At 35.9% G+C, this 27,121-nt stretch overlaps 1 protein-coding gene across 8 annotated transcripts in view; it reads left to right on the top strand.

Moving 5' to 3' along the window:
- The window catches only part of RICTOR (RPTOR independent companion of MTOR complex 2), a 123,226-nt gene that overhangs the window by 88,403 nt on the left and 7,702 nt on the right, over positions 1 to 27,121 (top strand). For 5 of the 8 annotated variants that reach the window (XM_019464210.2, XM_019464213.2, XM_019464214.2 and 2 more), the window contains 18 exons: positions 128 to 229; positions 356 to 402; positions 1,845 to 1,980; positions 2,372 to 2,571; positions 2,798 to 2,924; positions 3,292 to 3,456; positions 3,650 to 3,726; positions 4,177 to 4,255; positions 9,178 to 9,287; positions 9,788 to 9,875; positions 10,820 to 10,912; positions 11,272 to 11,378; positions 12,738 to 12,967; positions 15,184 to 16,192; positions 16,475 to 16,546; positions 19,711 to 19,888; positions 20,635 to 20,719; positions 21,473 to 21,706. In XM_019464210.2, coding sequence (XP_019319755.1) covers positions 128 to 229; positions 356 to 402; positions 1,845 to 1,980; positions 2,372 to 2,571; positions 2,798 to 2,924; positions 3,292 to 3,456; positions 3,650 to 3,726; positions 4,177 to 4,255; positions 9,178 to 9,287; positions 9,788 to 9,875; positions 10,820 to 10,912; positions 11,272 to 11,378; positions 12,738 to 12,967; positions 15,184 to 16,192; positions 16,475 to 16,546; positions 19,711 to 19,888; positions 20,635 to 20,719; positions 21,473 to 21,706 — 3,139 coding nt within the window. The remainder of the gene's footprint in view (positions 1 to 127; positions 230 to 355; positions 403 to 1,844; positions 1,981 to 2,371; positions 2,572 to 2,797; positions 2,925 to 3,291; positions 3,457 to 3,649; positions 3,727 to 4,176; positions 4,256 to 9,177; positions 9,288 to 9,787; positions 9,876 to 10,819; positions 10,913 to 11,271; positions 11,379 to 12,737; positions 12,968 to 15,183; positions 16,193 to 16,474; positions 16,547 to 19,710; positions 19,889 to 20,634; positions 20,720 to 21,472; positions 21,707 to 27,121) is intronic. The other 3 variants (XM_019464212.2, XM_019464215.2, XM_019464211.2) reach the window with 3 other exon arrangements.

The raw sequence follows: 27,121 nt of genomic DNA, 5'->3' as shown, positions 1-27,121 counted from the left end.
TTAAAAAGCCTTCACAATTCATCCTTAAATGAAAAATCTTTCTTTATATTTTTAAAATTTGAACTTAGTCTTCTCAATGTGAAGATAATTTGCTTTAATTTTCCTTATTACTTTCTGATGGTCTTAGGATACAGAGGAAGCTCTTTTAATGAACCTTAGAGATAGCCAAGTCCTTCAACATAAAGAGAATCTTGAATGGAATTGGAATCTTATAGGGACCATTCTTAAGGTATGGCAGGATACTTCTTGGTCATGGCTTGATTGGCTTCATTTTATTATTCATTGTAATTCATCACAATTAAATGTTTGGGAATTGATAAATACATATATGATATAACATATTATGTTTTTCTAGTGGCCAAATGTAAATCTAAGAAACTATAAAGATGAACAGTTGCACAGGTATGTAACAACTGTTTTGCATTTAAATCGAGAGAACTTAGATTTGAATTATATTATGCCTAATACCCATGAAAAGTAATAATTGGTATTTTAAAGATACATACATACATTTTAGTGGTTGGTATTAGTAGGTACATGTATACATTTTTGAGTTTTAGTCTTATAACCCAAAAGCATCAGCTAATTCTTTTTCTAGTTATTTATATTCTGGTTTTAGTTTTAGAACACTTGATGTACTTCAGATAAAAGTTTCTCAGATTGGGGTAATATCAACCATATGGTAATCTTAACCCTAACGTGTGAGGATGACATAATAAGGACATAGTGTTTCCCTCTCAAAATGATGGCCATTTTTACTGTTCTGCTGCTACGTGCATTTGCATCTGGCTTTGGAGGGTTATTCATTTGTCCTCCTTTTTACATTCCCCTTAACCAAGTTGATGCTCTCCACACTTTTTATAAAACAAGCTAATGTTCGTGGCATATGCAGTACTTAAGCTTTGTGCTGCTCTCTAGTACCCTGTGCATTTGTGTTATCCTGAGTTTAGACTAATCAACCACCAGTACTGATCTCATTTAATAAAATGGCCTTCATGTTTTTGAAAAGTTCATGTCCTTAATTATTATTTGGTTGTATTCATCTACTCATAATGCTTAACTTAATATCTATATGTGGAATATATATGAAACATATAAATTTACACTGGAATAAAGAAGCGTAGCACTAACTTCTCATACTGCTTGAGAACAAAGATGAAGTCTCATTCAACTTTGTTTCTCCAAATCCTGAGTTTGGCACCTTTATTGGACTGAATTGTAGTGCATGAAATTATATTGAACTAAGTTAAATGGAAGCTTAGACCATAATGTTGAAAGTTATAAAGCTGAAAGATCACTAATTGTATTCATTGCTTTATAAATTAAGTTGCCTGAATTTTACCTGCAACTTTTATGCTTGACCTTTTGCCTAATTGTGAAAAACTGACAGAATTGTAGTATGATACATTTTGCTTACAATTATCTAGTGTAAGATTATTTTATAGAGTCATGGAACAGTGATCGTCACAAAATACAGAAGAAAGCTTATGTTCAGGTGGCTTCTTTATATATATCTAGTCTTATCTTCTAGCTAGTTATGTTATATCTGCATTTTTCCGGCTAGCATCTTTGCTCTCTACTATATCTTTCAGGCATCTCACCATAAAATTATTTCACAAACTGTTCTTGATAACTAAGGTGTTTTTTTGGTTGGTTTTGTTTTTTTATTGGTGTGTGTGTGTGTGTGTGCGCGCACGCGTGTGTGTAATGTACCAAATATGTTTGTTCCTTGCCATTTACTATAGTGGTTTAAACACAAAATGTATTCAAAATCTTGTATGATAAGCTATGACTAAGTAATTGTTTGGCTTCTTACTTTGTTGCTAATTTTATTTTGGTTTTAGGTTTGTGCGAAGACTACTTTACTTCTACAAGCCCAGCAGTAAATTATATGCCAACCTGGATCTGGATTTTGCCAAGTCTAAGCAGCTCACAGTTGTGGGTTGTCAATTTACAGAATTTCTTCTTGAGTCCGAAGAGGTAATGAGCATTTTGAATATTATCCGGGGCAAATGTTTTTCATTGAATTAACCCTCTTCCTTTTATTTCTGAGTATGCATAAGTTGTGTTTAGTAGCATACAGAATGAGCCCAGACCTAGATTTGAATCCTGACTTTGCCACTAGCTAGTTATGTGACTTTGGACGAGTTACGTGCCTTCTAGAAAACCTGTTTTTTTCCTTGTTAAGTGGAAGATAATATCATCTTCATCTTCATACAGCATTGTGAAATGAACAAGTACTCAGTGATTGGTATCTGTTGTTAGTAACTTCATCATTATCTCTAAATTTTTTTGGACTTGATTACAGTTAATTTTTCTAATTAAAAGCAAAAGTGCTTTTCTAATAATAACACAATGTATCTTCTTTTAGGATGGGCAAGGATACTTAGAAGATCTAGTAAAGGATATTGTTCAGTGGCTCAATGCCTCGTCTGGAATGAAACCTGAACGAAGTCTTCAGAATAATGGTTTATTGACTACCCTTAGTCAACACTACTTTTTATTTATTGGAACACTTTCTTGCCACCCTCATGGAGTCAAAATGCTGGAAAAATGCAGCGTATTTCAGTGGTGAATATCCCTAGTTCTGTTTCAAAATATACCTGAACTTTATTTTTAATGTAGTCAGAAATGGTATGCTTTTTATTCTGTGTACATGTATTTAGTAAGTTTTATTAAAATACAAAAAAAAAATAGAGTTATCTTGCTGCTTTGTTATTCTTTTTATGTGATATTTGTCATTAAATGCTTTTTTGTAGAAGTGCTTATTTATATTTTCATCTTTTTTTTTTTTTAGTCTCCTTAACCTCTGTTCCTTGAAAAATCAAGATCACTTGCTGAAACTGACTGTTTCTAGCTTGGATTATAGCAGAGATGGATTGGCGAGAGTCATCCTTTCCAAAATCCTTACTGCAGCTACTGATGTGAGTGTAACACAGGCAATAAAACTATATTTTTATAATCAATTCAATAACTCATAAATTTTAGCCAAGCAGAATTAATTATTAATTCTAAGAATATGGGATGGAATTTGAGTTTACTTTAAAATAGTAGTTGCTTCAAGGAACTATGTGTAGTACCCATTTTTTTTCTATAAAGGGGAAGAAGCAGCTAGATTGAGACAAAAGTATTTCATTTACTAGTCTAAAAAAATATATCAAGGACTAGACCATCAATTCCAATTTTCCTGCCATTTTCAAGTAGCAAAACTGCCCCAAAACAAAGCCCAAATTGACGATCCATGGTTTGTTTTTTTTAATTTATTTTTTTTATTTTCATTTATCTTTGTAGGCCTGTAGGCTGTATGCAACAAAACATTTAAGAGTATTATTGAGAGCTAATGTTGAATTCTTCAATAACTGGGGAATTGAATTACTAGTGACCCAGCTACACGATAAAAACAAAACAATTTCTTCTGAAGCTCTTGATATTCTGGATGAAGCATGTGAAGACAAGGTGAAGGTTTATTATTTTATAATAGAATACTTAGACATGAATTTTTATTCAATTATTTTAAATTAATTTTAATTATTAAAATATTCCATTTTAGTAGAAAATTATGTAAATTATAATGTACTTAACACGGGCGTTTGGAAATGGAGAATTTACCATCTTTTGCAATTGTTAATTTGCCTAATACTTCTTTTAGGCCAATCTTCATGCTCTTATTCAGATGAAGCCAGCTTTATCTCACCTTGGGGACAAGGGTTTGCTTCTCCTCCTGAGGTAAATATTAAGTAAATTTTTCTTATAGTTGTGTTTTTGTTGTATTCTCTCTAGCGGTATATTTTAAAGCTCAGTTCAAATCCAAACAGGAAGCACTCTAAAGAGTTTAGTATTAACTACTGAAAGAGGTCTATTTTAGAATCTTAGACATCCTTTAATACTGAAACTCTGTCTTTTCATTGTTTTCCTTAATGTTTCTTTTACATTTCTGTGTCTTCTCATGATTTTCATGACATTTTCTTTACTGTGATTGGATTCATATGTTTTTCCAAGATTATGAAAATTTATTTTTATTTGAAATTATAGTAATAGTTGACCTTTTACTTTCAGGAAGGAGCTATTCCTAAAGTCTTTTAGCTTCTTAAATATAGTATTGTTTAAGATATCTTAGCTCCTTTAAACACTTGTAGTAAGACTTTGTGTTAAACTATTGCTTGTTTTAATTTACAGATTTCTTTCCATTCCAAAAGGATTTTCCTATCTGAATGAAAGGGGTTATGTAGCAAAACAGTTGGAAAAATGGCACAAGGTAACTCTCTGTTGAATAAGCTTTAATTGGTATGTTTTTATACCAGGAAATAGATTTATGATTTTAGAGGATTTTTCATATCAGTGTTTTGAAACGAAAGAGGTCAAATATTTAAACATTCATATGAAGTCAGGTCTTAAATTCTGTATAATTACTTGTATTTATATTTATCCATTTTTTTAAAGCTAGAGAGCAGTCATTTTATAGTGAACTATTGATTTTGTGTACGTTCTATTGAAATTTTGTTTTTGGTTTAATTGATACAATCTACTGATATAATTCTTTCATTCTTATTCTTGGGTCCCTTAGATAGCCCTTTGAAGCTACGACTAAAACAGTTTTCCTAAATGAAGGAAGAAAACAGTTCTACCAAGCAGATATAATAATCTAAGTTAACTTCGTTTTAGGGTGCTACTTTTACATAATCTGAGAACAGACTTACTGCTGTTTTAGATAATGGGGAAACCTAGGAAGGAGGGAATAATATGAAGTGACTAGAGAACTTACTAGCTTTTCTTTAGTTGGTTGTCACTGTGGTTATTTTGTTTGAAGCATTATAAATTGTCAAAGCATCTTAGAATCCCATGGGTAATCAATCCAAATGTAAATAATTTTTAGATTTTTCATCATGTCAATCATTTACATTGTCTATATTGAACCATATTTCACAAGAAGCTCTCATTTAAAAAACTCTATAATTATAAAACATATTTTAGGCATGAAGTCGTTAGTAATTGATGAATTGGAGAATTGAGGTAAGATATGATAGTTTTAGTTCATAAATAGAAGTTATTTAAACAAATTACCATAGTAAAATCGGTCACCTTATTATACAAATTACAGTATTAGAAAATTGCTTAGCATATCTGGTACGGTACTTTCAAATAGTAGGTATAAAATATAAATGCAATCACAAAGGCATGTGCAGTGTATAAGGAAACACAAATGATTCTGCCTTAGGGATTAGCATTAGTGAAAGCAATGTTGGGTGGGCTCAGGAAAGCATATGATATTTGGAATGGTCTTGAGGAGGAGGTAGGTAGATGAGTACGAAGAAGGGTATTCTAGGCTGAGGGAGCAGAATAGATCTATATAGATTATAGACACTTCAGATTTATGAAGAAAGCTATCTGTATTCCAGTGTAATTGGGCTAGGATAAGTGTGGACTGGCAAGATGAGGCTGGAATGGTAAATTAGAACTAGATTATAGGCCTTACGAACCACATTATGTCATATTAAGGTATTTCAGTTTTATTGGAAGTGGGGGGATTATTATAGGTGTTTAAAGACTAATCATAATCGGACCTGTGCTTTAGAAACATGACAGGTCGCAGGGTAGAGGCAGAAGTTTGATCATCAAAGGTAAAGCCTAGAAATATTGAGACCAGTTTAGAAGCGAGAATTGGTAAGAATGTGAACTCCAGTAATGCTGAGATTGGATAGGCAGGGTATATTTTCTGAGCATTTTTGAAATAAGATGGGTAGGATTTGTTGACTGATTGTATATAATGAATAAAGAGTCCATCTGACTCTTAAAAGTTTCTGATTTCAATGACTGAGCATGCAGTGGATCACCATTAAGAGATTGTGATTACAGAAGTGGCTTGCAGGGTGAGGATAATGAATTTTGAATATGTTGAATTGGTATTGCTCTGTGGGATGACCAAGTTATGGTATCCAGAAAATGTTTGGAATTGGGGATCAAGAACTCAGATATGTGCTGAGGATGACAATTTGGGAGTCTTCTGAAATCTGAAATGAGTGAGATCACCAGGGAAAATGTAAAGAATAAAAAAAGAAAGAAAAGTGGAAATTGCTCCCTAGCGAACACTCTGTTTTAATGAGGGGAATAGAAGGACAAAGACACTGAGAAAATTGTCATAGAGAATGTTGTCACTAACGGATGCTCCAGGAAGGAGAGGCCGGTGATCCATATTTGTTAAAGAGGTTGCATAAGATGAATAGTAGAAAATAGGCTGTTGAATTTGACAGTTAGGTCATTGGTGAATTTCGCTAGAACATTTTCATTAGAAAATTACAAACACATCCTGAATTGCAATTACAGTTCATTAGGCAGTAAATGGGTGATGTAAAAATAAAGACAACATAGTCCTCTCAAATTAATTAGAGAAAGAGAAAGAGAAGAAAACCAACTTACTGATTGCCTACCATTGAGCTTAGTGCTTTTCAGGTATTACCTCCTTTAATCCTTGCTTTAATCACAGCAACCCTGTGAAATATATTTTATTATTTCTGTTTTGTGAATGAAAATTTGGAGGCTAAGAAGAGTAAATTTTATCCCAGAGGATTAGTTTATCCCAGGTCACAGAGCATGAAAATAGCAGAGCAGTGATACTTTTTGATTCCAAACCCATACTCTTTTCCACTATTTTTGGTTTCCTCCCAGTAGCTTATGGCATGCCAACATGAACTAAGTCTGTCTCTTTTTCAAAGTCATCAAACATCCAGGACAGTATAATATTAAAAATTCATTCAGTTTAATTTTTTTTAATGTTTATTTTTGAGAGAGAGAGAGGGAGGGAGGGAGGGAGGGAGGGAGGGAGGGAGAGAGCACAGGTCCACCCCTCAATTGGGGTTTTCTTGCCCTCCAGATAGGTCCTTTTGGACAGAATCCTCAAGATGACCCACATCAGAAATTCAGTGCGTTTCACAGCTATAAACCATACCCCTGACCTTTGCTAGTGTTTTCCAAGTGAGTGCCCTGGTCAGAGGATTAACCACATGAATATAACTACTCCTGCATAAAGCTCAGAATAGCTGCCTTAAGTAGACTTTTTTGCACTGAGATTTTCATATATACAGGGGAGCATGATAATAGTATAGTGGTAATAGTAGCAGTAATAATAATGATGGTGTTCTCTAATGGTATGGTCTAATCAAAACCTTGTATTACTGTTACAAAATAAATATGGAACCTAGGGAAAAACATAAAAACAAAGTTTTTAGAGGCTCTAAGTAGAGAGAGAAGGTAGTAACTCACCAAATTCAAGTTGTCTAAAATGGTTTTGAATGAAAAATATCTCCCTGTGCCCTTATTCTGTCATTTCTGAAGGTAATATCTGTCAACAGTTTGTGTGCATTCAGAGATGTTCTGTACATTTATAAGTACATATTCTTTATTGAAAAAATACAAATGAATGGTGCCTGGGTGATTCAGCTGGTTAAGTTTCTGACTCTTGGTTTCAGTTTAGGTCACGATCTCACAGTTTTGTGGGTTTGAGCCCTATGTCAGGCTTTGCACTGACAGTGCGGAGCCTGCTTGGGCTTCTTCCTACCTACCTACCTTCCTCTCTCTCTCTCTCTCTCTCTCTCTCTCTCTCTCTCTCTCTCTCTCTCTCTGCCGTTCCCCTACTTGCACTGTCTCTGTCTCAAAATAAATAAATAAACCTTAAAATTGTTAAATTAAAAATACAAATGAATGCTATTTACAAGTATAGATAAAGCTATTTAAGTTTTCCCTTAGCAGTATATCTGCCATCTTTTCAGAGCTACACATGTAAATCGAGCTCATTTTTTTTTTTTTAATGTTTATATTTGAGAGAGAGAGAGAAAGAGGGAGACAGAATCTGAAGCAGGCTCCAGGCTTCGAGCCATCAGCACAGAGCTCAACCCAGGGCTTGAACTCACGAGCCATGAGATCATGACCTGAGCTGAAGTTAGACACTTAACCACCTGAGCCATCCAGGCGCCCCTAGCTCATTCTTTTTAATGGCTCCATAGTGCTTTCTGTGAATGCACCTTGATAACCACTCCTGTATTGACATTGTTTCCAATGTTTTTTGTTTTGTAAACAGTGTTTGTTGGATATTTTTGCATATATCTTTGCATACTTGTACAAGTATTATCTATAGGATACACTTTTTTTTATTAATTTATTTTGAGTGAGAGTACACGTGCATGGGGGGGGAGGACGAAGGGGGGTGGAGAGAGAGAATTCCAAGTAGTCTCCACGGTATCAGCACAGAGCCCTCCTACACAGGGTTCAGTCTCATGAACCGTGAGATCATGACGTGAGCCACCGAGGTGCCCCTTTAAGATACATTTCTGAAAGTATAGTTGTTGAGTCAAAAGTATGTGAATTAAAATTTGTGATACATACTGCCAAATTGCCTTCCAGAGAGGTCCTACCCATTCCTTCTAACCAGTTTAAAGTGATCTCTTGAAATAAAGATGCAAGTGACTGACTCTCAGTTTAAAGAAGTTAACTAGAAGTTTTCCAAGTTTTAGTTGGAAAAATTTATACATTTGACTTGATTTAAATCAGTGGGGAAAGGGATATGTTTTACCAAAAGGCCCTAAATTAATGGTTTAATTTCCCTTTTTAAATTTCTAGTGAATACCTTCAGGGTTTAATATTAAGAGGCTAGTTTTTTGTTTATTCATATTTAATGGGGAAAGTAATTTAAATAAGATAAAAAACAAAATTATTAACTTATATGGATTCTAAAATATTCATTGCAGATGGGGATAAAAGTATAAGCAGAGGGCACCTGGGTGGCTCAGTCAGTTAAGCATCCAACTCTTGATTTCAGCTCAGGTCATGATCTCAGCATCGTGAGATTGAGCCCCATTTGGGCTCTGAGCTGCCAGTATGGAGGCTGGTTGGGATCCTCTCGCTCCATCTCTCTCCCTTCCCCTGCTTACTCACTCACTCACTCTCTCTCTCTCTCAAAATAAATAGACTGAAAAAAAAAAAAGTATAAGCAGAAAGCTTTGGGGTATGGTAGAACATTTGCATTCGTAATACTTGGTTTTACCCTTTTTAAAATTTCTTAAATTTCCTGAACAGGTGTTCATTTTTCTCATATTTATGCTTCCAAGATTTGCTAGGTACCTAACATATTATGAATGTAGTGAATGTTGTTATGATACTATATACAACTAAAACAATATCTTCTAGGAATATAATTCAAAATATGTTGACTTGATTGAAGAACAACTTAATGAAGCACTTACTACTTACCGAAAGCCAGTTGATGGTGATAACTATGTTCGTCGAAGTAACCAAAGGTACAGACTACTTCATGGAATAATTTATTGCTGGTCCTCAAAAAAAAAAAAAAAAAAAAAAAAAAAAAATTAAAGCCAATTTGTAATAACTCTCTATTGTTTAAAGTGTTCTGAGTACTTGGAAATTTTACTTCCTGCACTGACATAAAAAGATCTTACAGCATGGCATTGATGGCTGAAAAATTCCAGTGTCACTCTTAATATGCTGAATACCTTACTGATCTAATTCGTATACCCTTCATGCTCTTACCCTAGTCTGTTAGTTTGAGGCCAGCTAAACTTAATTTTCTAGAGAAATCCTCATGCTCCTCCACCTTCATATTTTTTTGTATGCTGAGAAATTATATCTTTATCTAGTGCTTTAGTAGTAGTACTAATAAAGTATTAGTACTTTAAAGTAGTGCTTGGTTAAAGTATCTAGTACTTTATTAGTAGTTCTTGTTTTAATTAGCATATTGTAAGTGAGCCGATAGGCATATCAATATTCTTTGTTATACTAGATTACAGCGTCCTCATGTCTACCTGCCTGTACACCTGTATGGACAACTGGTACACCACAAAACAGGCTGTCATTTGTTGGAAGTACAGGTAAAAACATAATTTAATCATTTGAAATAGCTACAGTGGTAGGAAAAAATCTTAATATTGCTGAAGTAGTGTCTTTGCAAAAACTTTTCAAAAGCCTTAAAGTTAGTGGCATAATTGCTTTAAAAGCCATCTGTCTTATAACTGATGTAGGCATTCTGTGTTTGTAATCCTTAGACATATTACTGCCTTGCATGCCTTTCCTTTCCCGGAGGTAGGTGTTACCTTTTGCATAGCTAATTGGTTACATAGAGTAAGTAACCCACTGAAAGTCTGAGTTTCGTCCTTTACAGTTGGGGAAGTTTCTCTCTTCAGCAAAAACATACTGAAAAAGTGAATTTTGTCATTCTTGTTGGGAAGTTAAACTGAGCCTGATACAGATTTAGTTATCTTTGGTGAGCAGCAGACTGGAAGTATCAGTTCCTGTCTGTACTTCCCTGTTCCCCTGTACTTCATGAAATGTAACCGGATTAGTCAAGCAGTTATTCTTTCATGCTTAGCACACCAAATTTATGGCTGTGAATATGTCTTGCTACTAGGTGTTTTCAATAAATGTAACCTTTTACTTATTTTAGAAATAGATATATAAGTATTTGCCTGTGTGTCTTCTGAACAATAGTAATCTAGCAGTTTATGTTCATTTTTGTATTTGTGTTCATCTCAGGAGCAAAAGTTTTGCATAAATATACTCTGTAGTGTCCTATTTTTATATTAAGTCTATGAAGACTTCTGGGGCACATATCTTTATATTAGTGTTTTTAATTTAGAATATGAACTCAGAGCCCCTGTACTAATGCTGCTTAAGAAATTTTGCATAAAATTATTTTAGAATTTTAAATACACAAAAGTTACTAAATACAAACCTTAAATGATAGGTTTTAAGATGCAGTAAGAAAATACATTAAAAACATATTGTTACTCCTATGTTTTTTTCTTTCTTTCTCCAGAATATTATTACTGAACTCTGTCATAATGTTCGTACGCCAGATTTGGATAAGTGGGAAGAAATTAAAAAACTGAAAGCATCTCTTTGGGCCTTGGTTTGTAATAAACACTTCTATAAGATCTTCATCATTTTAAGATATTTCTAATTTTCCCATTAATAATAATAAAAAAAATCATTTGATTTGGAACTTGTTCTCAGATTAATGTTCTAAAACCCAGATTGTTTCTGCCCATTTTGAATATTTTTAGGCTGGAAGATAGATGATTAAACTATTAGTTTTAGTTTTTTTGCTGAGATAAATGGAACACTGATTTCTGAAGTTCCTTATTTGAGGTTTTTTTTCACATTTTTTCTCCAAGATGGGGTTAATTTTTGTTTTTAGTAGCTTTCCAAATTTCTTGAAAGAGTTACTCTTCTAAATCGATTTGATATAAGTGACTTCTTTTCTTTCAGGGAAATATTGGCTCGTCAAATTGGGGTCTCAATTTGCTACAGGAAGAAAATGTGATTCCAGATATACTAAAACTTGCAAAGCAGTGTGAGGTTCTTTCAGTCAGAGGGTATGTTATTTCACTCATAAATCTTTCTATTGTATATATATGTTATTGTTAACAAATGGCTGTGAGGGAAGACTATTTTATGATTTAGCCCATTAGAACTGTTAATTTACTGAAAGTCTTAATGATATAAGGTAAAAACAAAAAAAGTGTGGGGGAGGCACCTGGCTGGCTCAGTCAGTAGAGCATGTGACTTTTGGTCTCAGGGTGATGAGTTTGAGCCCCACATCGGGAGTAGAGTTTACTTTAAAACAAAAAAAAGGGGCGCCTGGGTGGCTCAGTTGGTTAAGCGGCCGACTTCGGCTCAGGTCATGATCTCGCGGTCCGTGAGTTCGAGCCCCGCGTCAGGCTCTGTGCTGACAGCTCAGAGCCTGGAGCCCGTTTCAGATTCTGTGTCTCCCTCTCTCTGACCCTCCCCCATTCATGCTCTGTCTCTCTCTGTCTCAAAAATAAACGTTAAAATAAATAAATAAAAAAATAAACAAACAAACAAACAAAAGATTTTGGGATGCCTGGGCTGCTCAGTTAAGCGTCTGACTTTGGCTCAGGTCATGATCTCGTGGTTCATGAGTTTGAGCCCCACGTCAGGCTCACTCCACACCCCACCCCCCCACCTCTTCCCTACGTGCACTCTCTTTCAAAATAAATAAATAAATAAACTTAAAAAAATTTTTTAAATAAAAAAAGATTTTTAAATGCACTAACTTAAACATCTTAAAGAGCTCCTCCTTGCTTAATGTTATAATTCCGTTTTTATTATTATTATGTTGAAGTTTAGTAACTGGCAAATAAACAGTGACAGTGTAGCATATGTTCAAATATTGCAGTAGTTCAATAGCCCAAATGTTCTAGATTAATCCCAGAAAAGCTAGAATATGTCATTTTTTCCTAAGATTACATTACGTTCTTTCAAATTACTTCACTGAAATTACGATCTATATTAGAAAGGTTTTAGGGGGCTCCTGGGTGGCTCAGTTGGTTGAGCATCTGACTTCGGCTCAGGTCATGATCTCACGGTTGGTGGGTTCTAGCTCCATGTCAGGCTCTGTGCTGACAGCTCAGAGCCTGGAGGCTGCTTATGATCGTGTGTCTCCCTCTCTCTCTGCTCCTCCCCCGCTCATGCTCACACTCTCTCTGTCTCTCTCTCAAAAATAAATAAACATTAAAAAAAAAAAGAAAGGTTTTCATGTCATTTACTGCTTCTAAGTTACTCCTAACTCCTCTAAATACGTTTTTTCCACAATTTTTAATGACTTAAAAAAAAATTCAAATGTACATATAGCAAACTAATATTTTTTGGTTGCTTTAAGAAATCTCAGTTTGGAAATATAAACAGTTCATTACTACATCTTTTACATACAGGACCTGTGTATACGTGCTTGGCCTCATAGCCAAAACCAAACAAGGCTGTGATATTCTGAAATGTCACAACTGGGATTCTGTAAGGCACAGTCGCAAACATCTGTGGCCAGTGGTTCCAGATGATGTAGAACAACTCTGTAATGAACTCTCATCTATCCCGAGCACTCTGAGTTTGAACTCTGAGTCAACCAGCTCTAGACATAATAGTGAAAGCGAATCTGCACCATCAAGTGAGTATTGTTGACAAGCTTACATGAAGGTAGCTAAAATTAACATTTGCATCTGTAATGTCACAATTTAAATGTATTTGTTATATTCCTGATTTACTTTTTTCTAAGATAATTTGGCACTAATGGGGTCTTGGAGAATATATTCTCTTCTCACAACAGAGAGGATAGCCACCAGCCTACATTGTTCTCTCTCTTTGCCTTCTAAATAGCTTTTGGAAAATCCTACTTACAGAGTTAAAGAAATAAGCTGTGTGCCAAAAGAACCATTCTCGTTTTTGCTTATTCTAAAATCTAACAAGTAAATTATTTATTCACTTACCTTCTTTGTTTACATGCTTTGTTCACTCATTTTTCAGATCTAGAGATTATTGAACCAGCATGTATCTGTTAAGAGATATTATATTCACATGTTCATTTTTGAGAGAGGAGATATATTTTAAACTAAATAGTGAAATTATTAAAAGATAGAGTGTCAAAATCAAAGAAAAAACAGTATGTGGTTTTAATCCCTGTGCTAAATGCTGTTAGGCATACAAAATTTAAGACGTTCTTTTTAAGAAAATAATGCAACATTTGTCAAACCACGGTTCACCAGGTCTTAAGATTCTATGAATTATAAGACGCACCAGTATTTTAGTATACCACTAAAAAAAAAAGAAAAAAAAAATGCTGCCTTTTAAGCTAGGACATACCACTGATTGCAAGATGCAGTCTGATTTTAGAGGTATTAAGTGTGAAAAATGTGCATCTTAGAATCAACAAAATATGGAAATATAATATGCAAATTTATTTAGGGTTTCTTTTTGCTTTCTTTCAAAATATATTTGAAGTAGTTTATAATTACTCAACAAAAAGTTAAAAATAAAAATAGGATAAAATGTCATAGATGTCATTAGACACCCAGATTGAGTCTTTTACTAGAATTAGACACTGAATTTAAATGAGTCCCTTAGCGCCTAAAAGAAAACAGTAAACCTAATTGGTTTAAACATGAATTTAAAATGCTGTGACTTAGGGGTGCCTGGGTGGCTCAGTCAGATTAAGTGTCCCGATTTCAGCTAAGGTCATGCGTGATCTCACGGTTTGTGGGTTTAAGCCCCGCGTCAGGCTCTGTGCTGACAGCTCAGAGCCTGGAGCCTGCTCCGGATTCTGTGTCTCCCTCTCTCTCTGCCCTTCCCCTGCTCATGCTCTGTCTCTGTCTCTCAAAAATAAACAAACATTAAAAAAAAATTTTTTTTTTAAGTACTGTGACTTAAATAAAAAAATAAAATGCTGTGACTTGGTTCCTTGGAAGTATATTTTAAGACTAGGAATTCATTTCTATTGTAATTTGAAGAATAAACTAACAGGAATCTATACCAACTGAGTGAACATCCACGGTCAAATCTTCTTTTTTATTTTTTAATGTTTATTTATTTTGAGAGAGAGAGAGAGAGAGTGCGTGCGCGCAAGCAGGGAAGGGCAGAGAGAGAGGAAGAGAGAGAATCCCAAGCAGGCTCTGTGCTGTCAGTGCAGAGCCCGACATGGGGCTCCATCCCACAAACTGTGAGATCATGACCTGAGCCAAACTCAAACGCTTAACCGACTGAGCCACCCAGGGGCCCCTCCTTCTTTTCTCTTAATTTTATCCTGAATATTTGGAGATTTTAGAAATTCACTGCCATTAAAACAAACAATCGGCAGTAACTGGGTGGCTCAGTAGGTTAAATGTCTGACTCTTTAGGCTCAGGTCATGATCTCATAGGTTCATGAGATTGAGCCCTGTGTTGGGCTCTGCACAGTCAGCTCAGCCTGCTTGGGGTTGTCTCTCTCCCTGTCTCTCTGCCCCTCCAGTGCTTGTGTGTGCATGCATGTGCACACTGTCTCTCTCTTTTTCCCCCTCTCCCCCTCTCTGTCTCTCAAATAAATAAACATTAAAAAAATAAACAGCCAAACAAGAACACACTTCATGTAAACTGTGCCATAATGAATCCTGTAATTTTTCTTTGGAAATAACCGAAGATCCTCATAATGACATAATTTCACATCTCACTCAAGTTCAGACACTTGGTCTCAAGAAGTTCTTATGTGGCTTCTCAGCAGTTTAACCCTTTATTTTTGACATCTTTTCCCCAGATGACTGTTAAACAAAAAATTCTGGAAATACATCACTAACAGCTGCTATGATCTTGTTTGTTGTTTTTTCTGTGCTTTTATTGACAATCCTTTGATCATAGGTATGTTCATAATGGAGGATGACCGGTTTGGCAGCAGCTCTACTAGTACATTTTTTCTTGACATCAGTGAAGACACAGAGCCAGCATTTTATGATCGGCCTGGACCTATAAAGGATAAAAATTCCTTCCCTTTCTTTGCTTCTAGTAAACTTGTGAAGAATCGTATCTTAAATTCGCTTACTTTGCCTAATAAAAAACATCGTAGTAGCAGTGATCCAAAAGGAGGGAAACTGTCATCTGAAAATAAGACAAACAACAGGCGGATCAGAACACTTACGGAGCCCAGTGTCGACTTTAACCATAGTGATGATTTCACACCCATGTCCACAGTACAGAAAACATTGCAATTAGAAACTTCATTCGTTGGGAATAAGCACATTGAAGACGCTGGTAGTACTCCAAGCATTGGAGAGAATGACTTAAAGTTCACCAAGAGTCTTGGTACAGAGAATCACAGAGAAAACACAAGCCGAGAGAGATTAGTTGTAGAAAGTTCAACAAGCTCACATATGAAGATACGTAGCCAAAGCTTTAATACAGACACTACAACAAGTGGAATAAGTTCAATGAGCTCCAGTCCTTCACGAGAGACCGTAGGTGTGGATGCTACGACTGTGGACACAGACTGTGGAAGTATGAGTACTGTGGTAAGTACTAAAACTGTTAAGACAAGCCACTATCTGACGCCACAGTCTAACCATCTATCTCTCTCCAAATCAAACTCAGTGTCCCTGGTGCCTCCAGGTTCTTCTCATACGCTTCCTAGAAGAGCACAGTCCCTTAAAGCACCCTCTATTGCTACAATTAAAAGTCTAGCAGATTGTAACTTTAGTTACACAAGTTCTAGAGACGCCTTTGGCTACGCTACACTGAAAAGATTACAGCAGCAAAGAATGCATCCATCCTTATCTCACTCTGAAGCTTTGGCATCTCCAGCAAAAGATGTGCTATTTACTGATACCATCACCATGAAGGCCAACAGCTTTGAATCCAGGTTAACACCAAGCAGGTGAGCAGATATGCACTTAAAAATGAACAATAACGGTTGCATTTTAACAGGCTTAAATGGAAAGCATTAGCCAGGTTTTACATCTACATCAGCCTCAGAACCGACCTATTAGAATTGTTTACTATGGTAGGCTGTAAGCTCCTAGTTACCCGATATGATTTGAAATGGATTCTTGCAGCTGCGAGGGGGGAAAAGAAATTCTATTAGGCCCTGAAAATAAACATACATGCTTTTCAAGGACACACAAGTCACAAGCTTTTTTTTATTTCTCGCTTCTGCAAGGATCGATTTTAAAAAGAAGCATGTCGGGGGAATCAGGAGCTTAAGACCTACAATAACAAACAACCTTTTCAGGTAGGTCAATTTAAGGCTCCAGAAGTTGACCTTACTATTATTTTTTTAAGTAACGACAGATTTCAGTGAAATTCTTTTCATTTTGTCTTAAGTAGCTGTGATTATTTGGTAGGAACCTAATGAACATTCAATGAATTCCTTGGCTCTGAGGATTCAGCAGTAGTAGTTTGCCTACACTCAAGAACATGTAGGGAGTTTCTGTGCCATATCTAAAGATTAGATCAAGTTGATCAAAATAAACAACTTTGATTTGACCTTTAAAAGATAGGCAATGTTAAATTTGACTGTTGGCAAAGATTTTTGTACCCATTCTTTGTTGTTGGGCCAGTTACTTCGAAAAACTTTCTTAGTTTTCGGTTATTAATTTACATTCATTTAAATGGATTAGTATTTGTCAAGTGCTGAGAATAGTGCCTGACACCTATCATCATCATCATCATGGGTAGTTACTTCCTTACGTAACCCATTTGGCTCTTATACAGCCAAATTCTTCAGAACATTAAGATATTATTAAGCAGTTTTGTTTCAGTGATGCCAATGCATTTAGTAGAAGGGGTTCCTTTGCAGCAGTAATAAATTGTATTTCATTTGATAGAATTTTATAAATTATGCAGTAATGTCTCATCTACCAGGAACTCACCTGGCTTTAGCAACCTCATCAATCAGAACAAACACAGGAAAATCTCTTAATAGCTTACTAGTCTAAATCTATGCAGTGAGGTTCATGAATTTTATTCAAAAGAGATAAGGTACCTCTGACCCAAATTCAGAGTGTGTTGATACTTACTCTAACAAGCAGGGATATCAGGTTTTCAGGCCTATGGAAGCAAAAATGAAAAGCTTCTGACTGGTAGAACACTCTTAACAGGAAAGGACAATTGATAAAATTGATAGCAAAGGAGGAAACTTTTATATTACAATAAAGTATTTGAAAACTCAAAGACCAGCACAGCAAGCAGGGACAGTAAACATAGCACAACAAAGTAAGCAGTAAGAGTTGCACCATCTCACAGCTCAGTGCAGTAACCGAAGCACCATTAACTCTGAAGCATCCTGTTCATTATGTGTCATTGAAGCAGGCATTTCTATCCGAATTGTTGAAAGCACAGATTAGAAAGTTGTACTGCTTAAATATTCATAAGAATAGACCAGAAAAAGACAGCTACCCCAGATCATTTATTTCCTAACCAGTCTGGATTCTTAGAATCTTATTTCCTGTATTCTCTATTAGACCAGGAGAAGGTGGTTTGGGAATTTTACTCCTGGAGTAAAATGTGAAGTTATTGGTGTTATAAAGGATGATTAGGTGTTTTAATTTCTTGGGAGGGAAATAAGTAAAAACAAGAAAAAAACAGGAGAGCCAGGAACAGCTTGTGCGAAGGCATGACAGCATAACGAAACTTCACGTTCATCAAATCTTTCATTTGTTCTTCAAATTGTATTGAGTACTTGCTATGTACCAGGTTCCATGGGGGTAAAATTGTGTTCCTACCCCTTTCCTTTATTGAGTTCGTTCAGAGAAAATGAAAATGATGGAAGATAACTACAAGTTTACTTTAAAATAACAGTTTGGAAGCCAGGCTGAGAAGGATTATTATTCTTTGTTTTTTTGTTTTTTGTTTTTTTTCTCATAAAATTAAAAAAGCAGGCTTGTAGATACCTGTGATATAATGGATGGCATGAATCCAACAGTCTTAAAAAATCATATCTCACTGAGATGTCTCCTTGGGACATGATACAACAAACACTCGATTAGGAATCCTTAATCCTAAATTCTAATCCTGGCACTGAGTGAATGAGCTTGAACAAGGAACAAGGTTTCATAAATTATGCTATAATGTCTCATCTGCCTAGAATTCAGCAGCTTTGCAAACTTCCTCAATCCAGAACGAAACCAGGCAGACTTCAGTTGCTCACTGTTGTGAATCTATGTAGTAAAGTTCATGAATTTTGGAATATCTAGGCCTCAGTTGCCTTATCTAATGGAATTTGGACTAGATCAGTGGCTTTAAGCTTTTCAAATGTTGCGTTTTAGGTAGAGAAACTCTTTCTTCACAAAAGCATTTCTATGGAAACCCAATATGGATAATAGATTAAAATGGATCTACTTAGTTGAGATAGGGATTGGGAGGGCAAGTGATCCAATAATTCCTTCCTTTATCTGCAGTACTCCTTTAAGAGTTTTATGGAGTACGAGAGGTTTAACAGAATACAATTTAAAAACCGCTGACCTATGTTATGAAATTTGTCAGTTTCAACTATGAGTGGTTTTTAAGCGGACATTAGAAATTAGTGGTTTTTATTATGATAATCTTAATAGCTACTATTTATGAAGGATTTATTTTGTATGCATTATAAAATAATTTTTCTAAGTATCAGGTTACATTATTAAATTTTAAATGACTTGGGTTTCCGAATGCCAGTGTACATTAACTCTGGAGCCTTGTGTAGTGCCTTGTATAAACAAAGCAGGCCCCTACTAAATATTTTAGCATGGATGTTGCATGAATAAGAAATCTGTATGAGAAAGATGCATGATATTAGGGAAATATCAGCATACCGTATTTATTATGGCATCACTAGTAAGGCGTGCTATGAGGAAGTATCAGTGCTTCAAATAAGACTATCTTGTAATGTTTACAAATGATAACATTATTGCTGTTTTGTGTCTGTCTTCTGTGTTACATAAATCTTGTTGCCACACAATAAGTGTTTATTCTTATTTTTCATAAAAATAATGTTAAATGGAGTTAATAGACATGCCCTTAGTTAACTTATAGCAAAGTTTGTAGTTTGAAAGGATTGTGAAGATAACCCTTGGATCATACCTGTGACTTCTAAGATTTGTTTTGTTTTGTTTTGTTTTGCTTCTAGATATTGAAAGTTCTAATTGCCCACCTTGACACTTTTACCTGGGAGGCCATAGCAGTTGTTTTTCCTAACGGTCTCATTACTGATGATCTTTTGTATGTCATTTTGTAACAGCTAAATAATTTCAAGTGTTTTTATGCTCTTAATAAACGATGGCACTGTTTAGTACTTGACTAGCTACTTATCTTTTATGAAGTTACAAAAATAAATTATAATTTCATATAAATTGTATCTGATTAATATTACAAATCAAGAAACTAATGCAAGTGGATTTTTGTTTTACGGTTTTGTAGGTTCATGAAAGCTTTAAGTTATGCGTCATTAGATAAAGAAGACTTACTGAGTCCCATTAATCAAAATACCCTGCAGCGATCCTCGTCAGTGAGATCCATGGTGTCCAGTGCAACATACGGTAGTTCAGATGACTATATTGGTCTTGCTCTTCCAGTAGACATCAATGACATATTCCAGGTATCATAAGTCCTCTTGTTTTCTTACTAGTTGGTTTCCTATTATTTCATACCCTGTGACTCCTTACTAGAAATTGTATCTTCGAGCAAATACTGTTTTAGGGGAAGATCATTTTTTAAGGCAGTTTTGTTTAAAGACGTTTCATGATGGAAACTGTTTCACCTTTCTCTACTATTCTGTACTTTTTAATTCAGTATTTTCAAGTCCCGGAACATGATCCTTCCTTCTCTTCCCAAACCAAATCAGCATCTTGTTTTATTTCTTTATCGGTATATTCTCTATAGAAGTTTAGTGAAACTTTAACTGCTTTTTAGTCACATTTGACTTACCCTTGTGTGTTTTTTCACATGTAACATTGTGGACGTTTCACAGTACATTCCTTGGTTTTTTTAAACCTGTGTATCCTGTATAAGACGGCCGCATGTGCCCAGTATATAAGGTGGCCCTGATCCCAGCAGATACTCACAAATATCTCCATGGTAGATGGTACTGAAGAAGACGCATTTGCTCAGGAGTCTAAAGACATTTTAGATAAATTCTAAAATAATCATTCAATATTTATTGAAATTACCAAGAATAAATAAGGACTTTAAGAATTTTATTTTGTCAGATGTTGGTAATTTAAGCTTCTTTAGTGAACTTTTTGTGGTAGGTTCATGTGCTATAGTAATTCTATTTAAGATTGCATTTAATTTAATTTTGCTAATATTCATAAAGTGAACTTCTTCATAATTTATCTATTTTAGGTAAAGGATATTCCCTATTTTCAGACAAAAAACATACCTCCACATGATGATCGAGGTGCCAGGGTGTTTGCCCATGATGCAGGAGGTAATGCATGGTTTAAGTTCTTTTGAGACTCCTCTTTATATTAAAAAGAAAATTGTTTTTAAAACAAAATTGATATAAAGAAAAATATTTTTAGTAGGATGACATTAAAAATTCAGATATACTTACTTTTGGGTCAGCTTAAAAATTATACCAAAATAATTGCGTTAATTTAAAATTAAACCACAGTATGTTTTTATTTTTATGAGGGGCTTAAAGTGTTCTTCCAACTAAGCCTCTCAAGAAGACAAAAATTGGATCAGTTGATTTAAAAATTATGCGTGAAAAACTTGCAACACTAATTCTTTCAAAAGGTCTAAGAAACAGGTTTGGGGAAAAGAGATGAAAATATATTTTACGTGATCTCTGTTTGTTTTGAACTGTAAGATTTTAATGAATGTATGCATATCAGCCACAGATTAAAGCGTCATAATCTTGATCCTTTTTAAACAATTACCTCTTTAGACTTAGAATTATTACATTTCTTTATGGAAATACTGAGAATAATTGAAATGATGCCTTAATTGTATAATTTTAATTTTCCATCTTCTATTTAGAATTTCATATGAAACTAATATATAAGCATATCTTCTAATTTTAATTTCCTAATTTAAAGCAAATTAGATTTTGAGTCATGGAAAGACTTCTGATTTTCTTCCCTAGTTTTTCTTCTTCAAAAATTCACATAGTTTGAGGTACCTTGAAAGAGATGTCATTGATTTTATCAGATTCTGTTTCATGTTTACTTATGCACAGGTCTTCCATCTGGAACTGGAGGTCTTGTAAAAAACTCTTTTCACTTGCTACGACAACAGATGAGTCTTACAGAAATAATGAATTCGATCCATTCAGATGCTTCTCTGTTTTTAGAAAGTACAGAAGACACTGGATTACAGGAACATACAGATGATAACTGCCTTTATTGTGTCTGTATCGAAATTCTGGGTTTCCAGCCCAGTAACCAACTAAGTGCAATATGTAGTCATTCAGGTGAGTGATTATGAGCTTCTCCACGTCATCTGAGTCTGCTCCAGTCACAAGTCATGTCCCAGCTCTGATGACCATCCCTCTTACTCCATTCTTACTACCCTAGCCTTAGTTCAGTCACTCATCATTTCCTATTGGAGTGTTAGTGTCTCTGTCTCCAGTTTTGGCCCCTTCCAATTCATCTTTCATACTGTTTTCTGGGATTAGTCTGTTGACAGTTCTTTAACTGGCTATTCATGCCCAACACATAAGACTCTTTGTGTGATCTGTCTGTTGTCTTTTATTGTTGTTTTTTTTTTTAATGTTTATTTATTTTGGAAAGAGAGAGCCAAGTGGGGGAGAGGCAGAGAGAGAGGAAGACAGAATCCCAAATGGGCTTCACGCTGTCTGCACAGAGCCTGACATGGGGCTCGAACCCAAGAACCGCAAGGTCATGACCTGAGCCGAAATCAAGAGTCTGAGGCTTAACCATCTGAGCCTCCCACACACCCCCTTTTTTTCTCTAACGTTAGTAAAATACAGTGTTCTATTAGTTTCAAGTATACAATATAATTATTCAACAATTCTGGTCTTCTTTCAATATTTTTAAATTCCAGTATGGTTAATGTACAGTGTTATGTTAGTTTCAGGTGTACAATACAGTGATTCAGCAATTCTGTACATTACTCAGTGTTCATCGTGATAGGTATGCTCTTGATCCTCTGCATCTCTTTCACCCCTGGCCCCACCATCTCTCCTCTGGCAATCACTGTTTTGTTTTCTGTGTTTTAAGTGTTTTTTTGTCTTTGTTTTTGTTGTTTTTTGAGAGAGAGCTTGTTGCGTAGGGGCAGCGGGAGAGGGAGAGAGAGAATCCCAAGCGGGATCCACGCCCAGTGCAGAGCCTGACATAGGGCTCAATCCCACGACCACGAGATCACGACCTGAGCCTAAATCAAGAGTTGGGCGTTCAACATGCTGAGCCACCCAGGCACCCCTAGTCTAACATGATCAGAGCACTTACGTTAGACTACAGCTGGGCAGAATCATCAACACAAAGTCTGTTGTATCGTAAGGTGTTGAGTACGTCATGTAATTGATTAAATACTCTGCTGAACGTGAAACAGAATGGCTTTGTGGGAACAGGACGGTTGTAGTGTATTAGCTGTTTACTCTCATGATCACATGGCTGACCGAGAGCTGTGGCTCGCTGTCACTGTCCAGCATCACGAGAGAGGATCATACTGCAGATCGCTAGCCCAGGGAAAGATCTAAATTCCAAATTTGAAGCAGTTTCTACTGAATGTGTATCATTTTTGCACCATCATAAAGTCGACCTGTCATCAGTTGAGGACCATCTGTATTAGCAACTTCAAATTAATATGTGTTTATATGAGCATTTAAAGTGTTTCCATAGATATCCTTTCTTGGTGAATATCATTTAGCCACAATCAAGAAAAACCTGGTCATAACTAAAGTTCTCTGAGTTACTCTTCTAAATTTCTCCTTGATAGTCTGATTCAGAGCTTTCCAACTGATGGGTTGCAGCATGCTGATGCACCATAAATAAGATATGGGTATGCTAAGTTAATTAATTCCCTTAATGTTTCCATGCCCCCTAGGGCCTGGGTTTGGACAAACCCTTGGCCTAGGCACTTTCCACTGTGAACAGCCCTGTCCAGGGCCCCAGTGTGCTGTAATTATTCTCATTTCCTGTGAGTGAGAGGTTTGGGCAATATTGTTCTGATGTATTATACACGGTAGAAAATAGTGTGGTTTTAAATCATTTGGCTCTACATCGTTTATGATATTTTAGTTTCTGCAAGTTCTGCTTCATTTATATACTTATTCATCAAACACTTATGAAACAGTTACGATGGATTTTACTATACTGTTTTCTACTTAATTTTATCAAACAAGAAATAGGGAAACCAGCCCTCCAATTACCTAGTCAGAAGACAGTCATAGCTAATTTAATCCATTTGTGACCTGTAGCTGGGAGAGTGATCGGCAGAGAGCATCGTGGGGTTTGGGACTTGTGAAACACTTGCTGGAAGCAGAAAGGTGCTCACCTTGGCATAGCTGTCAGAGCCTCTCAGCTGGTGCGCCAGTGACGTGAAGTGTTTCTAAGGAACAGCAGGGGAAAAATCTGAACTGGGAAATGATTGCAGTTTGTTACTGATACCCATCTCAGAAGCATGAAGGGAGGAAGGCCAAATGGTTAAAAAGTCACCGAACTTTTATTCGTTCATGCCCTCAACATAATATTTATTATGCCACTACCGTGGGCCAGACATTAAACTAGATGACAGGAAAACTTTTGTGAGGGAAGGAAAACAAAAAATAACACACTGTTCTTACACTCTCTGAGCTTCAGTTCAGTGGGGGAAAGAAATGGATGAATGGATTGACTGATCAGTCACTTGATCAATTGATTATGTAAATATAACACTGCATTTGTAGTAAGTGTCATCAAGGGTAGGTACATGGTATTAGCAAAGGATTACAACCAAATAGGCAAGTCAAAGAGGAGACTTCTGAAGAAGTCATTATTGAGCTGTGGTCTAAAAAATGAATAGAAGCTAACAAAGTAAAGACTGGCATATAGAGAATTTGAAGAGAGAGTGAACAGTCTGAGCAAAGGTCTTCTCTTATGAGAGTGTACGTGGGAAGTAGGAGGGACTGAAAAGACACCTGTGTGAATAGAGCTCAGAAAGCAAGACGGAAGAGGATGTATGATCTAGAGAGATAGGCAGAGACCTGGCCCTGCAGATCTCTTGCTGCCCAGAGTATGGTCAGAGGACCAGCAGCATCAGCATCACCTACGAGTTTGTCAGAAATGCAGAATCTCACACTCCACACGTAGAATCAGAATCTGCACTTTCGCGAGATTCCCAGGTTGTTCATGTTTCAGAAGCATTCCTGTAGGCCACCTGGAAGATTCTGTATATCAGAAAGAAGACATCCGTATTGTCCATGGCAGATAACTAAAAACTAATCCCTGTACTATTTAATGACCATTTTAAAGGAGCATCAAGACTAGAGCTTATTTCATTCTTTAGAACATCTGGTCTGGCAGTTGTTCAAACATGTAAAGCTCAAAGGAAAGGCTGTTGGAAGAGGGTATTTGCTAACATCCTGTTCTGCTTCTGCCACCTTCACAGATGTTCGTGCAATTATATAGTTCTAGTGTACTTAGAAGAATGAGTTGTTGTTTTTTTTAAATGAGAACGGATGACATGTTCAGAGATAGGATGTGATTCTAACAGGTTAGACATGTTAGGAGTTATCATCGCTGGCTAAAGGGAAGGCTGAAATACATAAAAGTTTATAACTTTTCAGAAACATGTCAGTTGAATATAGTTTAAATTTCTTACTGTTCTTGTGCTGGAATATTTTGTCATCATAGTCCCTGGGGAGTTCATCAACTGAGTCTAAAATAACACGTTCGTCTCTTACCTGGTTATTCAGCACTACTGCTTTTTTTATTTTTTTATTTTTTTAATTTACATCCAAATTAGTTAGCATATAGTGCAACAATGATTTCAGGAGTAGATTCCTTAATGCCCCGTGCCCATTTAGCCCATCCCCCCTCCCACAACCCCTCCAGTAACCCTCTGTTCTTCTGTCAGTTGGCTTTTAGTTTTGCTGATTGTTTCCTTTGCTGTGCAGAAGCTTTTTATTTTGATGAGGTCCCAATAGTTCATTTTTGCCTTTGTTTCCCTTGCCTCTGGAGATGTGTTGCATAAGAAGTTACTGTGGGCAGGATCAAAGAGGTTTTTGCCTGCTTTCTCCTCGAGGATTTTGATGGCTTCCTGTCTTACATTGAGGTCTTTCATCCATTTTGAGTTTATTTTTGTGTATGGTGTCAGAAAGTGGTCCAGGTTCATTCTTCTGCATGTTGCTGTCCAGTTTTCCCAGCACCACTTGCTGAAGAGACTGTCTTTATTCCAGTGCATATTCTTTCCTGCTTTGTCAAAGGTGAGTTGGCCATACGTTTATGGGTCCATTTCTAGGTTCTCTGTTCTGTTCCACTGATCTGAGTGTCTGTTCTTGTGCCGGTACCATACTGCCTTGATGATTATAGCTTTGTAGTATAGCTTGAAGTCTGGGATTGTGATGCCTCCTGCTTTGGTTTTCTTTTTCAAAATCGCTTTGGCTGTTCAGGGTCTTTTCTAGTTCCATACAAATTTTAGGATTATTTGTTTTAGCTCTGTGAAGAATGCTGGTGTTATTTTGATAGGGATTGCATTGAATATGTAGATTGCTTTGGGTAGTATCGACATTTTAACAATATTTGTTCTTCCTATCCAGGAGCATGGAATCTTTTTCCATTTTTTTGTGTCTTCTTCAATTTCTTTCATAAGCTTTCTATAGTTTTCAGTGTATAGATTTGTCACCTCTTTGGTTAGATTTATTCCTAGGTATTTTATGGTTTTGGGTGCAATTATAAATGGGACCGATTCCTTGATTTCTCTTTCTGTTGCTTCATTCTTGGTGAATAGGAATGCAACCGATTTCTGTGCATTGATTTTATATCCTGCAACTTTGCTGAATTCATGAATCAGTTCTAGCAGTTTTTTGGTGGAATCTTTTGGGTTTTCCACATAGAGCATCATGTCATCTGCGAAGAGTGAAGTTTGACCTCCTCCTGACCGATTTGGATGCCTTTGGCACTGCTGCTTTTTAAGTACATCTTTAGTTCTCAAATCTTTTGGCAATAGTTTTACTTTTTAAATCCATGAATGATGAAGTAGCATGTGTTATTTTAAGTGGCTGAAAGACACATGATTTCCTTAATAACCAGAATTTTAAAACTACGCCAATTTATAACTTTTCTTTTCCAAGGAACCAAAGCATTTTCTGCTTAGTATTATGTAAATAGTAATCTTAGGAAGTGCTTAGAGGTGAGAGGAGGGGGTGATATCTGTTTTGTGGAAAAAAAAACATAGGGGGAGATTGACATTGGTTTGGTTTCCTGGGCTTTAAAAATAGGGCTTTTTTTCTGTACTGTGACAACGTGCTATAGTAGAAAGACTACTGGACCATCTGTCAAGAGCTCTTACCTTCTGGCTAAGTGTGTGTCTCCTTTCTCTGAATTTCTTTTCTTTCATGAGATGAGAGCCTTAATTAATTTCCAGTATGTCTTATAGTACGAAGGTTGTATGATTTTATAGGTTGACCCGTGTTACTCCCTAAGAGGATAGCCAAAGACTTCCCGATTTCCATTTGCCCTAATCACTTTAAGTGCTCAGGAAAATTTTAAATAAAAAAATTAATGTCATCTTAGAAACACTGAGATGTTTGGTTGACTTCAAAATCCCATCTAGGAGTACCTTAGCAGTGCATGGGAAGGGTAGTAAGTTTAATTCTAAGGAATGAACTGATGATAAGCCCAGGGAAGTATGATTCTTATATTGGTAATTATTAAATGGGGAGAAA

This window comes from Panthera pardus, unplaced genomic scaffold (assembly GCF_024362965.1).
Source record: "Panthera pardus isolate Hobbes unplaced genomic scaffold, ASM2436296v1 HiC_scaffold_2, whole genome shotgun sequence".
NCBI lineage: Eukaryota > Metazoa > Chordata > Mammalia > Carnivora > Felidae > Panthera > Panthera pardus.
This window is presented reverse-complemented; position numbering and strand designations above follow the sequence as displayed.